Source organism: Aspergillus udagawae (assembly GCF_001078395.1).
Source record: "Aspergillus udagawae IFM 46973 DNA, scaffold_8, whole genome shotgun sequence".
Taxonomy (NCBI): domain Eukaryota; kingdom Fungi; phylum Ascomycota; class Eurotiomycetes; order Eurotiales; family Aspergillaceae; genus Aspergillus; species Aspergillus udagawae.
In genome coordinates, this window is record NW_025091271.1 from 1,362,452 (window position 1) to 1,379,455 (window position 17,004).

Below are 17,004 nucleotides of genomic sequence, written 5' to 3' on the forward strand. Positions count from 1 at the left end.
GAGAAAACTTGACTTGTTTGAGAGCTTGTTGAGCGAAATTGTTCTTTTTCTGCCTGCCGCCTTGATATATTCTACCTACAACAAGAGACCTGAGGCGCACAAAGAAGACAAACATGTGAAGATAGTATGGATTCGATGGACTTTTAGGTACAGCATGGAGTCAAACAGCGGAAAAAGGCAGAAACAAGCGAATACGAAACTGGTTCAATCACTTTTAAGGTACAATCAAGATATCAAACAGCAATCGCAAACTGTTCACCCAGACCGAACGCAGGATGTGATTTGGGCGAAATCAAATCGTCACTGGCCTCCGCACGACCAGATCCAAAGTTCTTCAAATTCCACTTGTCCACACCCTCAACGCCCTTGAGATAGTCTCCAAACGTCTGGAACAGAGCGGAATTGAGCCTCTCGTACTCCTTATAATCCTTGGGCCAATTGCCCAGCCGCTCAACCGCTAGCTTGAGTAGATGCAGGTGCTGCCGGACATACTTGCCCGACTCCTCGGGTCTCTCGCCGGGACTAGGCGGTCCGGACTCAGAGCCGGACGAGCTCGCTCCTTCATCTATGGCTAGGGAAGCCAGGGTGGTGGGATCGATGAAGGCTCGGAGTGCGTTCTCATGCAGCGCCGCGGCTTTCTTGTAGTACCGGTATGCGAGTTCGCGGCGCTCCTTGTGGCCCTGGTATCCCTGTGCCACGCTGGTGTACATCTGTGCCAGGAGAATGTTCATCTCGTCGGTGCTCGGGTGCTGGGGGCCATGCACGCGGGCACAGTTGTAGGCGATGTCTTCGGCCAGTCGGATGGCGGCCATGTACTCGCCCATCAGATAGCGGGTGATGACGAGCATGCGTCCCAGGGCCAGTGTGTATGCTGCCTCCTGCTGCGAGGGCGGGTGCTGGTCGCGGTTGTTCCAGAGCCCTGTGAGGAGCCAGGCTAGGTTGCCATAATCACTTTCTGCGTCCAGGAGCTTGATCAGCTTGTTCAGCGTCACCAGGTCCAGGCGCGTGAGGTTGAGGTTGGCTTGCTTGCAGTAGCCGAGCGTGGCGCTCATGATGGTGCCTGCTGCGCTGAGCATCTGCTTTCTTGTTGCTGAGTCTGGACGCGGGTTCAGACCTTGCCCGGAGATGGCTAGACCAAGATTGAAGAGGAGCTTGACCACGCTTAGCGAGGACGAGAGTCCGTTGTGCGCCTGGATGTACTTGAATGCGGTCACCGCTAGATCACAGGCAGCATGGTAGTCTCTTGTGGTGAGGAGCTGCGTCACACGGCGGTAGCTTGCGATCGCTACAGACCGCAGGAAGTTCTTACTGCTGTACATGCTAAAGTACTCGAGAAGAGTGCCGATAAAGGCCTTGGCCTGACCGGAGCTCACCTGGACTTTCTCCTTCTGGGACGTGACGAAGGAGTTGGTAAGATCGTCTATGAGACGGGCAGCCGTCGACTCCTGGTTTCTTGCGCGAAGGAGTCCGTACAGACGAGCGGCAGTGCCCACAATGCTCTCCAGAGTACTGGACTTGGAGCGGGCCTCTGATCGGTATCGCTCAAAATAAACGTACTCAACACACAAGGACCAATAGATCTCGCTTACTGTGAGCGAGGGTTCTTTCTGTTCCTGAAGACTGTGCTCAAAATGCGCGAGGAAAACCAAGCTCTGACGGCCACCGGAAGGCAGGACGAAATTTGTGGAGCCGGATTCCTTGACTACAATCTTACGGTAGAGCTCCTCACAGAGTTCCTTTGCGCGTCGGAGCTGACCCGTTGCGATGTAGCATGACGCAATGGTCTGGGCAGCAGCAGCGAGTCTAGATGCTGAGTTTTCCTTTGAAACAATTCGTAAGGTTGCTTCTTGAAGCATCGACACGGCGGTTTGCGTCTCCCGTCGTTTGATATACAGGGCAACCAGCTCTTTCATCTCGGACAGGGTGGTCTCGTGAGCCCATCCGTAGGTAGCCCGTATAGTGGTCAACCGTTCCCTGCGGATGGTGATCACTCGCTGTATCTGCTCGGTGGAAACAGACTCGGCACTGGCCGATGAGACTGCGGCGTATTGCTCTTCGTAATGAGCATCCAGGATGGCTTGGAGTTCCTCCTGGTCGATCTCGGTCTCGACAGATGGAGCCCTGAGAAGTTGTTCGCACAAGTGGACGACTTCGGCTTCGTATCGCTTGGACTCCCGACAGACTTCCAGCAGTCTGGTCATGGCCTGGAGGGTAATTGAGGCGGAGGCCCCGAACCTGGTCTCGCAGGTCTCGCGATACTGAGCTGTCACGTCATGTATCACAGGGAGCTCTGCATGAGTCATACGTAGACACTGAGTGTACTGCTCATAGACCGACTTGACGAATCCCTGGTCTCGAAGCTTCGGGTTAATGTTTGGGTGCTGGAGGGTATTGAACAAGGTTCTCCAGGTCTCTCGTGCCTCCGAGTACTGCCCCTGGTCCAAAAGCTCCGTGGCTACAATGAGAAGAGACTCGAAAGCGTCCGGGTGACAGGTGTCGGCGTGTTTGTTCAGAATCTGGACGATTCGGCGATGGTAGCCGACGGCAGCTGAGCGCGGCCGTGCACGGTCCGCTAAAATCCGAAGCTCGTTGAGGACCGCTGGATGATCATCTCCAAATTTCTTGGTCAAGTCGTCTAGGACATCCTGATGGATGAGGATCAGCTTGTCAGTCTGACCTTTACGCTCATACAAATGCAGAAGGTCCCGCGTGACTCGCTCGCGCAGTTCATCTCTAACAGGACGGCCTCGCCGCACGGCGTGATAGAGACGAAGGGAGACGTTCTCCCTTTTTGCTGCACTGCCTTTGAAGCGATAGCAGACCCTCAGCCGCTCTGCCAGGTCGACGCACTGATCTACGTTCTCAGATGGAAGCACCACGTCCTGGACCGATGGACTGAAAAAGGACGGCCAAACACGGCGCAGAACTGCCTTTAGAGCTTTGGTTGCATCCTTCCATCGATGCCGAGACCAGTAAATCTCTGCGAGGCTCTGAGCTGCTCCGATTAAAGAGGAGCGCGTGGCCGATGTGCTGGAGATGATTTCTCGAAAACTCGACTCTGTTGTTTTGGACTCGGACCAGCTCGCTGTCTCCTCTTTGATGGACTGCACGTGGCTCTCAATCTCACGGTACAGGGAGCTCTGAGTGTCCACTGCTTGCGGGATAGGCTCATCAGCTTCGATGTCGTCTAGAGCAAAGGTTGTGCCTTCCTGAACGCTAGGCCTTCGACCATGGAGATGAACGAGCAATGATTCGTCAGAATGATGGGAAACTGTTGACTGAGAGGTAGTGCTCTCTGTGAGGCTTGTTTGCAGCAAATCTGCAATTTGCTGCGCTTTGGGTTCTTCGCCGATATATTTGAAATGTTCTACCAGTTGATTCAATGTCGAAATGACGATGCTACTATGCTGTCCATACTGGACCTTGTAGCATTCGACAAGGAGCTGAAACATCTCAGTTCGTCGTATCATTATCTGCGTCCGCGCCTTGGTGACCTGATCGGCAGTGCTGTCGAGGAAGTCCTGGGCCATCTTCCTGGTGATGACGTGTTGGGCGGAGAGCGCCTTGTGGCATATACGCGCTGCATGGTAGAAGATATCGCTAGCTTCGGATGGCACTATATCTCGTATCTCGCGATAGAAGAGCGCTTGACAGATGATCGCCTGCTGAGTTGCGGGATGATTGACGGTGAGTATCTGCTGGTAGAGGCGGACCTGGACACTGTGCAGCGACTTCAGCACCGGAGTGGATTTTGCTTGCCACATTGTCATCTCCATTAGCGGCACAACTGGGTTGGGGGGGAGGAATGGACCCAATTCCTTTGCTACTGTGCGGATCTGCTGATCCGTCTCGCTCCCCAGTGCGGTTCTCGCGTGAGTTCCCCAGTACCGAAGGGCGAAATCAAGAAGTGGGAACCGCTCCAGCATCTTGGAAGTTCTGTGAGAGCTTAGTGGTGCCTCAGACAGTTCCTGCTGATCTGTCACATTGAGCTTGACGTAAAGCAGCAACCTGCGGACGAGATCCACATGCCTATTCCCGACGGTTGGGAACAGTTTGCTTTTGTTGACGGTGTCTATGATGGCTGTGCGGATTTGTCCATGTCGCAAGGAGACCATGTTATTTTGGCAGAAGACCAGAGACACGAGGGGCCGCAAAAGCGTGAGCGGATCCTCCCCTGTCTTCGCGATGCTGCTCTTATCCACTCGAACAGACAAAAGGGCAGACAACTCCCGTAGCGTCAGAGGACGGACAGCAGTGGCGAGCCAAACCAACATTCTTTTTGCCTCGTCTGACACTTTAGAGTCGAGTTGATGCACGACAAGGTCCGTAATAGAGAGCTTTGCCTTGACCAGCGCATCAACGGCTTTCACCAGCCCTTGACCGTGAGGCGGGAGCTCGTCTCTGATCTTTTTCGTGGCCAGCTTGGCCCACAAGAAGGAGCCATTGGCTGCTTCCGCAATCTGGGCTACTGTGCTCTCCCGCTGTTCTTCGGACAGCTCACCAAATGCAGGGCAAAGTTGAAAGATCCTATGGACGACCGCGGCCACGTCGTCGAAAGTCAGCTCAGGGGTGATTTGCACCGCTGTCTGTGCAGTGGACGTCTCTTGCTTCTGTGTGCCAAGAATAATCAATTTTAGAGTGGACGCCTTTAGAGTCGCGTCTTTGATCTGCTTGACCAGAGCGGCTTGTGCGCAGCTGGCTTCGTCTGCTCCATCGACGACAAGGACGAGTTCTTTTCCACCCCGCACACTGGCTTGCAGGGCGAGTCCGAGTGCGCGCCAGAGCTCATTATCGTGCTGCTCTTCAAGAATTGTCTTTTGGCAGCGGTCATGCGCATCCGAGAGAATCTCATACAGCTGCACGTTGCCAATACGTGCCGAAAACAGCTGAGAGAGGATATTCTTTGCCGTTGCGCGCGGCGTCGTGTTGGCAAAGATGCGTGCATCTGTAATGTTAGCGTGCGAAAAAACGTAACTCATTGAAAAGGCAGTGTTGACTCACTGATCGGGACAAATATGGACTTGTACATGACGCCCCCGATAGGATATTGAAGGTAGTCATTGATCACCGACGCCAGGATGGTCTTGCCAGATCCCGGTTTGCCGGAAATGAACATGGTCTTCTGATCACTCTTGAGAAAACGGGTTAGATATGGCGCCATCCACAGGCACGTCGACTCCTCCCGTTCCTGGGCAAAGTGGGCCGTGAATTCGGTGGTGTTGTTCAAAACGGGATCTTCCGGCTCGAGCCACTTCTTGATTGCCTTCACTTTCGTCACTGGCCATGTATTAGCTTCTAATTCGACGAGGGCGACAAAAAGCAACCTTTGTCTTCATGGAGGCCCGCTCCCTGCAGCTGATGCCTCCACATCATCTCGGATACATGCCCACATCGAGCGCGGAAGCTCTCAATGGACGCACTGAAAGCACTATAGATGTCGATGGAGACCGAGCCCGAGGATACACTGCCAAGAGAGTGATGACAGTGGGTTGCGACCCCGACGACCAAGGTAACCAGGTCCGCCAAAGCAAGAATCAGCTGGTCTTTGATGTCTTGTGAAACCATGAATAACTCCGTCCGGTGAAGCAAATTCTCCAAACTCGTCGAACAGCGATAGAAGAAACCAAAAACGTCCAAGAGAGCACTCGCGTTTTCATCTCCCAACTACAGAAGGTCATTAACACTTGCCCCCTCCCCTCTTCTCCACAGGACATGGACATACCTCGAGAAGACTCGCACAGTGAATGTACGCCAACTCCGCCGCCATATGACTATCTCCCTCGAAATGCTGAATAGCCGAATCAAACGAATGGAGCCTTTCTACAAACAACCGCGCCCAGACAAGGACTCTATCATAACTACTTCCCTCTGGAGGCAGCTTTCGCATCCGCTCCGAGCGGATCCATTCCAGAATGGCCTCATAGTCCGCACCAATGATCTTGGACGCAGCCAACTCCGCACTGCCCCTGCGTCCTAGTGACTGCACAAGATGGGCGAGGGCGGACCTGGCCCCAGCACTGGAGTTGCTCGGGGTATTCTGGAAGTGAATGGAATGCGTCCCGTTCGCAGTGAGGCCTGGAACGCTTCGAGCGTTGAGAAGTATATCCGACGAGGGGAGCTCGAAGGGGTGGTGGATGTGAGCTTGGAACGAGGTACCCATATTAAATTGTGTTGTACCACTAGACCAGTGATGCCAGTGATAATAGGATCATTTGATGATTAAGTCTTACATGGGAAAGTACATCTGTTTTACTGGTCGATGAGATAGCCTAGAGAATTGATTTATACCTCTAACCACCGACCTGTCAAACGTTATGCGTGAGTCAGTATGATGTGATCAAGTCCCACATAAGTAGACATGGAAATTCCATGACGTATCCTAATGGAAGAGTTCTACTACACGATGGCTGGTATGGTCCAGCAAGACGAGTTCATGGTGGCTAGGCAAGAATGACTGACCACGGAACACGACTTTCGGGTCGGAGCGTCGTCATTCTTGGTTTAAATCTCGTATTCCAGATTCGACGACATTGGAGATTGCATATGTGAGTTCCATGGACTTCTGGTCCACTAGTATACATCTCTTCGGGAGTCTCCGGCCAACTATGGATGTATCCCTCAAGCTGCGGATTATCCTTGGCCGATGGCTATGGTATTTGGATTGTAGTTCAAACTCCAGACGAAGGAGTAGCAGGCTTCATATAATCTACAAACTTCCTATTCGTCCCAACTACCCTTCTATTCATTCCTAGTGCCAAAGTTGTTCTTTTACATCCAGCTATACCTTGGGATCTCGATCGCACTTGATTAATGCAACAGCATCTACGCCGCCCATTTCACGATGCTTGAGATCTATTGGATAGAAAGCTCGTAAGTGAGCTGCACGAATAGGACCATTCCTTAGATGTAGAGATGCCTCAATGGAGGTTTGGAGTTCAGAATAAGGTTTATCAAAGGTACGGGAGATATCCGCATGCGGAAGAAACTATACAAACAATGCAATACATAATTCCAAATTGTTTGATGTATGTCATTGTGATTCATATACAATAACTTTAGGCTTCGAAGCTCCAAACAGTTGGCAGCAAGGGGTGTCATCTTCCTCGATTGGCTGAAAAATACTTGCCACTGTCTGTAGCATTGTACCAATATCCCAGCCTAGACGTCTTTGGTAAAATTGGGGATTCTCACAGGCTGTCGTTCTGTCTCTATCTCGGCAGTATAATTTATATATGAGCAGCGGGGAAAATGGCCGACGGGGTAGATGGTAGTTTGAATGATCAAGTCTGAACGGAGATCTGAATAGCATTCGGGTTCGGGAAGTTCGGTTGGGTCAGCAGGCATGTCTCCACCACGTCGGGCTGCCCGATGGGTTGAAAATTGAAAGAGTGTGTCGGATATGGTCTGGTTCATTCACAGTACTGAATGACTGTTCCCATAACTGGCTAGTTAACTAAATGATCGCAAAAGAGACAATCAAGGCATCATCTTCCCCGGAGCTCTTCCTGCACCGGATAGGATCCCTTATCCATCAGCGGAGCTCGCCCTTGCCCCCTGGAGGCAGACATGACGTTATTGACCTGGCTCAAGGCCGAGGGAATGAGGAAGTGCATTGAGGGATTCTGGCGTCGAAGCCTGCTAAACAGGCTGTTGTTGCCATGTACGACTAGTAATTATTTCAGTGTTCGTACCTAAAGAGCCAAGAAGGTCGATAAGGCCTGTATACAAGGCAGGACACCCCTAGTAACCCAGCTCGTGCGCCACTCCTTTTGCAAGTTCGCTAACAGGACTGAAACTATTTCCGAGGCAAACAGGTCGCCAATGCCGTGAAGTTGCAGGCTAACGGTATCGTACCAATGCAAGATTAACATGTTTGAAAGCTAATCATGACCGAAGAAGGCTTGGCAGCGGCCAATTGTCCCAAAGGAGTCTCCCCCCGCTTTAGCGCGCACTTGGCGTGTCTGAGGTTTTTCACATCCCATCTTCTCTGAAAGATCATGTGTGCATGATATTCTACTCAGAACAATTGAAATGAGGAGCATTTTAGGATTCTTGTATCACCACAATGGTAAAACCATCGAGTAGGGCCATCGAGTAGGGCTCATTTAGACCCATGTGGACAAGCGGTACCCGGTCGCAACAGCCTCTGGCCTCCCAGATGAGGACAGTTTGTGAACCAATCAGAAAGTGATTCACTGCTGATTAGATGAAGACCTAAGACAGAAAGGCAAAAGCTTAGGTAATAAGCCATGGGTGGCTGCAGCTAGATAAACGCTATAAAGGACACTAAAACGGCGCCAACAAGCCACTCCCAAGACCGGACAAGCCTAACAAGCACTAACCAGAAGTCTTGTCTTGGGGCCCCGCAGATATTCCCTCAAACATGGAGATTCCCCCGTGGAGGACAACGCAGTTTCTTCAGACCCATGGCACAACTCCGCTATGTCGGTTCGGCGCCTGGCCGCTTTCGGGTAACTGTCTCCCCTTGCAACCATTATCCCTGTTTACGGCGTGGGGAAGGTGGGAAAAAATCCGGCGGCATAAGCTGCTGTAACGTCGGACCTGGACCGCTGCCTACTGGCTCGGGTTGCATCCGCTAATTAATCCACGTATCACATCACGCGCACGCCATGCAGATGCGCAGGTATTAAAAGATATCATATCCCTGTCTTGCCCTTTCTCGTTTTCTTTTTTCCCTCTGGCTTTGTCGCTGTTCTCTTCGCATTGGCACGGTAACATAGCCACCAATCCAAGCAATGTCGTCAGATACCACCGAGGTAGCCGAGGTAAAGGGGGAGTCGAAGGAGGATGGTCAGGTCGACGTTCATCATGCCGAGATCCTGGCCAACAAGGATCTCTTGAACGATGCCTTTGATGGCGAGAACCGCGAGCACGAGATGGGCTTGTGGACGGCTGTCAAGAGCCACCCCTGGGCTTGCCTATGGGCCTTTACCATGTGTTTCACGATTGTGAGTATTTCCTCGAATCGCGGAGATTGGCACCGGGCGCAGTGCTAATGGACAAACAGGTCATGGAGTCGTTTGACATGTTTCTGAATGGTAACTTTGTGGCGCAAAGCGCTTTTCAAAAGAGATACGGAGTGCCAGTGGAGGGAGGTGGTTATGCCATCCCGACGCGGTGGCAGAGTGCCCTCTTCCAGTCCGGTCAATGCGGTGCCTTTGTTGGTGTATTTCTGGCCGGTCCCGTCACCAATCGTCTTGGCTACCGCTGGACTACCATCCTCGCCCTGATCCTGATGAACGCCACCATTTTCATTTCTTTCTTCGTGAGTAGCCTGCTGACAGGACCAAGCCTTCGTCTGAGCTGAGCTGACCGACCACCAGGCCGACTCTCTCGCCCTCCTGACGGTCGGACAAGCGTTGGAAGGTGTCCCGTGGGGTTTCTTCATTGCAAACGCCCCCGCCTACGCCAGTGAGGTCGTCCCTCTCGCCCTTCGCGGTGCCTGCACGGCTACTCTGCAAATGAGTTGGTCGATCGGTTCGATCATTGTCGCCGCCGCCACCTATAGCTACAATAAGCGAGACGATGAGTGGGCTTGGCGCGTGCCTCTTGCCTTGCAGTGGCTCTTCCCTGTGAGTCTTTTTTTTCTCAGGTCTTGTACGGCGGCAGAGCTGACTCGTCTAGACCCCCCTCTTGGTCCTCATCTTCCTCGCCCCCGAATCTCCCTGGTGGTTGATTCGTCGCGGACGCAAGGAGGAGGCGCTTCGCTCCATCGAGCGTCTCGGTACCAAGTCCCCAGAGCACGCCCAACAGTCCCTGGCCATGATTGAGAGAACCGTCAAGATTGAGGAACAGATGGGTGGCACCCCTACCCTCCTCGACCTGTTCAAGGGCACCGATCTGAGACGAACCATTATCACCTGCTTGATGTACGCGTCGCAGAACTTTGCCGGTAACCTGATTGCCAACCAGGCCACTTTCTTCTTCGAGCGTGAGTATCCCCGGTGCCAGCATGGATGACAGAGACTGACCCCCCGCTTAGAGGCCGGTATCTCGCACGACCGTGCTTTCCAGCTCAATCTCATCAATTCATGCCTCCAATTTGTTGCCAACGCCTGCTCATGGCCTCTGACCGGCTGGTTCGGCCGTCGAACCATCTATCTCTGGGGCACCGCCGTGAACGTCACTCTGCTGATGATTCTCGGCATCTGCGCCTCGATCCCTCAGAACCAGTCGACCAACTACGCCCAGGCTTGTCTCGGTATCCTCATCTCCTTCGTCTTCGCCGGTACCCTCGGCCCCATCTCCTACACCATCATTTCCGAGACGTCTTCCGTCCGTCTCCGCGCCCTGAGCACCGGTGTCGGTCGTGCCGCCTACTATGTCGCCGAGATCCCCATGATCTATCTCGCCTCCCGCATGCTCAACTCCACCGGATGGAACTTGGCCGGCAAGTGCGGTTACGTCTGGGGAGGTACTGCCTGCGTCTGCTGGGTGATGGCCTACTTCTTCCTGCCCGAACTCAAGCACCGCTCGTACCGTGAAGCCGACATCCTGTTCAACCGCAAGGTTCCTGCCAGGAAGTTCAAGACGACTGTTATTGATGTTAGGGAGAACGAGTAGGCTGATGAAGGAACATGTCATTTAACGTGTCACGTACTTTCAGGATCAGAAAGCTTCTGACTAATGACCGGGATGTAACCCACGCGGTGTATATTACATGTAATAACTAGCTAGATTTCTGTCTAAACAGCAGTTTGGAATTCTCCTTCCAGGTCCACCCCATTAAATAGCTGAAGTAACAGTTGAGAACTCGATCCCACTCGAGGAACTCTGGAAAGCATCATGCCGCACACTGGCCCGGTGGGATTCCTCCCACCTACAACCACACCATACTGCAGACCTAAGCTTCGACGAGATTAGAGAAGATGTCACAGGATGGCTGTTCTTCGTAAAGGTGGGCTTCGATAGCTCTGTTCGGATTCATATTAACATGAACTAAGAGACCTGGGTTCCTCGCGCCCAAGCTGGCGTCCCTGAGGACGAGGACGACGATTACGAATTTCGCCAGCGACGGACATTAGTCAACCGATGGGCAGCTGCAACGCAGGATGTAGGTCTAGTGTCACTCAGCTAAACCCTCACTGGGACAGACAATCTTGGGGTCTCTGCCTTTTTTCCAAGTTACAAGTTCCTGGCCCTGATGTCGTTCACCGACTGGGTCAGTTCATCGATATATCGTTGGTCACGTTTGATCTGCGTATATCATTAAAACTATCAAATACCTCGCTCACGTTAAATCCAGGTTCAATAATTTAGATTACAATAATATAAGGACGTACAGGATTAATTAGGAAGCAAGTAGGGCTTGTACTTGCTTGCTGTAGATCTCGCTTAGTGAGCTAAAAGCGGCATTGCTTCTGACCGAATCCAGAAATGAAAAGTCAACGGTGCCTCAGGTTGCTGACGCAACACCACCCGCCGATAGTTAATGGCCTTCCTATCGCTCACGTTAAATTTTGGCCTACAGCGACCTCAATGATTCACCACAGAGATGTCCAATAGATCTGCTGCTGGTTCCAATCTTGAGCGCCAAGAGATCGACCGGATCTTACGGGCCAAGAGGCAGCAACGCACATCAAAAGCGTGCTATCCGTGTCGCTCGCGCAAAGTCAAGTGCGACAATGGCCATCCATGCAGAACCTGCCAGAAACGTGGCCACCCCCATATCTGTGTCTATGATTTGGAGGAACCTTCTCCGCGGAAGCGGGCCATGTTAAGTCCTCGGAATAGCAACGCTGATGCCTCTAACGTTGCATTGCCATCAAATGATCAGCATCCAATCAGGTATTCGGCATCTCCTCTGCATACTAGACCTGCATCAGAATCGACCGTTCAAGAGGACCCTTTCAATTACGTCTTCTCTGGAGAGAATACAGTCATCTCCATGCTGGGCTCACACGACACCGATGGATCAATTACCCACAAGGCGAGCTCGGTGTTGGGACTGCAAAACAGCTTCAGCAATTACCCGTTTCTTGATCTTAAAACACCCGTAGATCGCTGGAAGGCTCTCGTGGAGATCCTTCCTCAAAGGGAGGAGATTTTGAAGTATGTTGAGCGACTGACCAGGGGTGCCGGTGCTGATGGACAGTAGGTATTTTCACTTCTACCGCACCTCCGCTCACCCATTCAACCCAATTCTTGTCGATATCGACGGCTTTGAATTGGTCATATGCCAGTTCCTTGCATCCTATGCGTCTGGGGAACTGTGCGATTCCGACAAGGTCTCGGAACGATGGTCGTCGGATCGATCTGTCGGTCAAATCAGTCTCCTCCTGGCCACCTTGGCTTCGGGAGCGCACTACTCGGACCTTGTGAACCCCGAGAGGTCGGAGAAATACCAAAGCTTTGGTAAGAATAAGCCCTCTTCTATCGAGAAATCATGAACTGATGCTGGAACAAGCCCGCCGATCTTTCCAAGCACTAAGGCTGGCAAATTTCCTCTTGCGGCCATCGCTTGAAGTTATCCAATCTCTACTCATTCTGGGAAATACGTTACAGAACAACGGTCAATCTGATGGCGCGTGGGCTCTGCTTGGCACTACTGCCAGATTAGCCCAGACCTTGGGACTACATACCGAGAAGAGCATTTCTCGCTGGCCAGAACCAATGAGACCAAAGGCTAAAGCATTGTGGTAAGTAGCTATCCCCAGATGAAGTTTGCAGCTGACCCCCGAAGGTCTATGACGGTTTGGCAAGACAGCCTTTTGAGTCTGTGCTATGACCGCCCCTCTATGGTGTCCACGAGAGGCTGGCAGCTGGACTCTACTACTCTCGAGTCGAACCTATCATACACTGACATGATGCACTACCTATGCCGGCTAGGTCTGCAAATTAACAATGCAGAAGAGCGAGAGCGCAATTACTTGGACTTTTCCCTCAAGTTATTAGCTGCATTGGACAATGTTTTCAAGCGTGTACAACCCCATCTCCTTTCCCGGGAGCAATGCACTAGCTTGCACCAACACCTGGAACACTTGGCCCTCCGCATCCATGTCTCATTCAGCGTTTCCGTGCTATGTCGGCCAGCCATCAAAAGGCCACCCAGAACCTCTCTCAGCCCACGCCTTCGAGTTCTGCGCAATAGGGCCAAAGACAGTCTGGTTGAGGCTGCAAAGGCCTTCCTCGACTTTGAAACTCTAAGCATCGTCCCATTACGCACCTGGTCTATGGTACACACGGTGCTCAGTTCTGCATTACTCCTTTGTCTGTGGGAGGAGACTCGCCATGACCCGGCATGTCGCGACTTGCAGCAACGAGTCATCGAGGTATTCTCCCGAGTTGGTACTGCCGGGAAGGATGCTAATGGCCAACATGACAATCGCCAATGGTTGTCAACGAGGCATGTCCACGCACTTGTCGCGTTGCGAAATGCTGTGCGTGATACCCCAATGCGTGAAGGAGACGCAAACCCCGAGACGCAGCGAGGATCGCCACGAGGCCAACCCCCTCAACGATTGTCAGATGTCATGTCTGGCCCGGGCATGCGATTCGGTGATGTCCAACCACCTGGCGATTTTCCTGCAAACTTTGACTTTGGGTGAGATTGCTCTATGCTCAGCCCACTACAGATTTACTAATCGGGTCCAGTTTATCGGGAAATTTATTCAGCAGTGATATGGATGTCTCGCCTCTTTCCTACCTTGACTCTATAATGAATGGTACGGACCCTGTTCTGTCTTAGTGTCCTCGCTAATTCACCCAGTACCACTATTCGATTTTCCTGATATAGGCCAGGCCGGCTCGGAATGAGCCGCAAGATTGCGATATTTGGAGCCACTATCGCTGTTATGTTCTTGATAAATAAGGCCCACAGAATACGGCGGAGACAGAAATATTTTGATTAGGCAATCTCCGTAGTTACATGGACAAGTCGATTTATCGCTCCATCTTCCAACCTTCCCACCTCTCAAAATCAGCCGTATCAAGATCAAAGAGATCAAGCATCCGCCCAACGCTTTGGTCAACAATCTCGTCGATGCTAGGAGCCTTGATGTAAAACGCCGGCACGGGAGGGAAAATGACGGCCCCACTCTGCGTGACAGAAAGCATATTGCGAAGATGGATATCGCTAAGCGGAGTTTCGCGCGTGACGAGGACAAGGCGCCTCCGTTCCTTGAGCATGACATCTGCCGTGCGGGAAATCAAATCGTCACAGAAACCCGAGTTGATCGCGGCGAGGGTCTTCATCGAGCAAGGCACGACTAGCATCCCGTCGGTCTTGAACGAGCCACTCGACACCGGTGCGGCCATATCGTTGATGTTGTGCACATAGTCTGCTAATGCGCGGACGTTGCGAGGACTATAATCCGTCTCGTACTTGATCGTGGCCTCGGCCCATTTGCTGATGACCAGATGTGTTTCAACGTTGAGCCGGCGGAGGGCGATGAGTGTTTTGATGCCTAGAATTGCGCCGGTGGCGCCGGTCATTGCGACAACGATCCTTTTACGTCGACCAGTAGCTGGAGACCTGAGGTGCTCATTGTTTGATATTGATGTTTCCTGCGTGAGGCTTGTATGTGTTGCAGAGTGAGAATCAGAGGTATGATCGGGACTGTGGCGGCCAGAGTTGGGAGTATTGGCGCCGGAGGGTAGCAGCGATGCAAACATTGTGAATGGTGTCAATGAACGACTCTGAGAAGACTGGAGAATTGAGAATTGAGAATTGAGGACGTGGGTATAGAGCTTTCGACTGCTTGACTTGTCTTTAAAAGCGACGCGCTGCCAGTACTGTGGCAATTTGCTCATCCATATGATTCAATTCTCATGCCGAAGTCCTGGTCTCGGTGGCTCAGATTTCAAAATGTCGATTTGGAGGTGTAAAATGAGCGCAAATCCGAGCCTCCGAGCCTCCGAGGTGCCGAGTCAACGGATATCGGCATAGGCGAGCCACTGATTTCACTCGGCAACCCGACTCGGACATGCCTTGATGAAATCACTATAGGTAAGCTTTTCAGAAAGACGCCTTCCGAGTATCCGGTCAGCTTCTATAGACTATGTCATCGCCTATTGCCGATCATCCGTTCATGGCGCCACTATATAACGTCTCGTTGGGGACTGATCTCATACATTACTTCACGTCACGTCTTGATACCGCGCTTTTAGTCTTTTCTTGCTGAACATTCCTCAGGAATCTCAATATCACAATGACTACTGTTAACTATACTAACGTGGACCACTCGTTCCGTGCCTTCGTCGAAGCCCTCAAGGCAGACAATGACTTGATCGAGATCAATACGGAGGTCGACCCTTACCTTGAAGCTGCTGCGATTACCCGGCTTGTGTGCGAAACCGACGATAAGGCGCCCTTGTTCAATAACCTGAAGGGAATGGGGAAGAATGGACTTTTCCGTATTCTTGGTGCACCCGGTTCCCTTCGTGCCTCCAGCCGCGATCGCTATGGTCGTCTGGCTCGCCATCTCGCTCTCCCACCCACGGCTAGCATGAGAGAAATACTCGACAAAATGCTGTCTGCTAGCTCCCTGCCTCCCATTGAGCCCAAGATTGTTAAAATCGGTCCCGTGAAGGAGAATTGCCTGACGGGCGATGAGATTGATCTTACTGCCTTGCCTGTTCCTATGATCCACAAATCTGACGGCGGCAAATATATTCAAACGTATGGGATGCACGTCGTTCAGTCTCCTGATGGGACGTGGACGAATTGGTCTATTGCTCGTGCAATGGTCAAAGACAAGAACCATCTTACGGGCTTGGTGATCGAACCGCAGCACATCTGGCAGATCCATCAGATGTGGAAGAAAGAGGGAAAGGACGTGCCATGGGCGCTCTGCTTTGGCGTCCCTCCGGCGGCAATTATGGCGTCGTCCATGCCCATTCCCGACGCCGTCACCGAAGCTGGCTACGTCGGTGCTATGACCGGTCGTCCGCTTGAACTCGTTAAATGTGACACCAACGATCTATACGTTCCTGCCAACGCGGAAATCGTCTTAGAAGGTACCCTATCCATCACCGAAACCGCTGACGAGGGACCGTTTGGCGAAATGCACGGCTATGTCTTCCCCGGCGACAGCCACAAATGCCCTGTCTACACGGTCAACAAGATCACCTACCGCACCGACCCGATCCTCCCCATGTCAGCCTGCGGTCGCCTCACCGACGAGACACACACGATGATCGGTGCCCTGGCCGCTGCCGAAATCCGCAAGGTCTGCCAGCTCGCCGGCCTCCCTATCACGGATGCCTTCTCCCCCTTCGAATCGCAAGTCACCTGGGTGGCGATGAAGGTCGACACTGCCAAGCTTCGCCAGATGAAGCTCACTGCCAAGGAGTTGCAGAAGAAAGTCGGCGATGTTGTTTTCAACCACAAGGCGGGCTACACCATTCACCGCCTTGTTCTCGTCGGCGATGATATCGACGTCTACAATGGAAAGGACGTCATGTGGGCGTTCTCGACCCGTTGCCGCCCTAACGCTGACGAGACTTTCTTCGAGGATGTCCGTGGGTTCCCTCTGGTTCCTTACATGTCTCACGGTACGGGGTCCCCGACGCGCGGCGGAAAGGTTGTGTCTGATGCTCTCATGCCTGCTGAGTATACCACCGGTGCGGACTGGGAGGCGGCTGATTTTGAACACTCCTATCCTGAGGATGTCAAGACCAGGGTCCGGGCAAATTGGGTGGCTATGGGCTTTCGTGAGCGTAACTGAGCGTTTCCTGTACCATTAGATTATGTACCAGAATGTGAATTCAACTTATAGATCATGTAATTACTGTGTATCCTCAAGAACTGGTGACTGATGTCAAGAGCCTCCAAGGGAGCTCATAGCATGATTATATCCCGATAACTGTACGGTGCTCAATCTTCTCCAATTTGTTTTATATACCGATTGACATACCAAGTAGGTTCCATACAAGCCAGATGAAATAAATGTCCTGTCTCTTGCTATTAACTGATGTACGTGTCTTTACCGCTGGAAGGAATGGAGAAATTATTTGCCTCTCAGTTTACGTGTGGGATAATGA

At 52.2% G+C, this 17,004-nt stretch overlaps 5 protein-coding genes across 5 annotated transcripts; 3 read left to right on the top strand and 2 right to left on the bottom strand.

Moving 5' to 3' along the window:
* Positions 1 to 233: 233 nt before the first annotated feature.
* On the bottom strand, positions 234 to 6,160 carry Aud_009954 (uncharacterized protein; the record flags this gene model as incomplete). The annotated part of the gene is made up of 4 exons (XM_043294797.1): positions 234 to 4,945; positions 5,002 to 5,277; positions 5,325 to 5,664; positions 5,723 to 6,160. The coding sequence occupies 4 exons, from the start codon at positions 6,158 to 6,160 to the stop codon at positions 234 to 236; spliced, it is 5,766 nt and encodes a 1,921-aa protein (XP_043150732.1).
* A 2,596-nt stretch (positions 6,161 to 8,756) lies between these two features.
* On the top strand, positions 8,757 to 10,584 carry Aud_009955 (uncharacterized protein; the record flags this gene model as incomplete). Its single annotated transcript, XM_043294798.1, has 5 exons — positions 8,757 to 8,969; positions 9,029 to 9,286; positions 9,345 to 9,593; positions 9,646 to 9,952; positions 10,004 to 10,584. The coding sequence occupies 5 exons, from the start codon at positions 8,757 to 8,759 to the stop codon at positions 10,582 to 10,584; spliced, it is 1,608 nt and encodes a 535-aa protein (XP_043150733.1).
* Positions 10,585 to 11,515: 931 nt separating this feature from the next.
* Aud_009956 (Zn(II)2Cys6 transcription factor) lies at positions 11,516 to 13,568 on the top strand (the record flags this gene model as incomplete). Its single annotated transcript, XM_043294799.1, has 4 exons — positions 11,516 to 12,072; positions 12,119 to 12,375; positions 12,428 to 12,659; positions 12,704 to 13,568. The coding sequence occupies 4 exons, from the start codon at positions 11,516 to 11,518 to the stop codon at positions 13,566 to 13,568; spliced, it is 1,911 nt and encodes a 636-aa protein (XP_043150734.1).
* A 334-nt stretch (positions 13,569 to 13,902) lies between these two features.
* Aud_009957 (UbiX family flavin prenyltransferase) lies at positions 13,903 to 14,634 on the bottom strand (the record flags this gene model as incomplete). Its single annotated transcript, XM_043294800.1, has 1 exon — positions 13,903 to 14,634. One exon carries the CDS (start codon positions 14,632 to 14,634, stop codon positions 13,903 to 13,905), a length of 732 nt encoding a protein of 243 aa, XP_043150735.1.
* A 536-nt stretch (positions 14,635 to 15,170) lies between these two features.
* On the top strand, positions 15,171 to 16,688 carry Aud_009958 (UbiD family decarboxylase; the record flags this gene model as incomplete). Its single annotated transcript, XM_043294801.1, has 1 exon — positions 15,171 to 16,688. One exon carries the CDS (start codon positions 15,171 to 15,173, stop codon positions 16,686 to 16,688), a length of 1,518 nt encoding a protein of 505 aa, XP_043150736.1.
* Between the last annotated feature and the right edge of the window lie 316 nt (positions 16,689 to 17,004).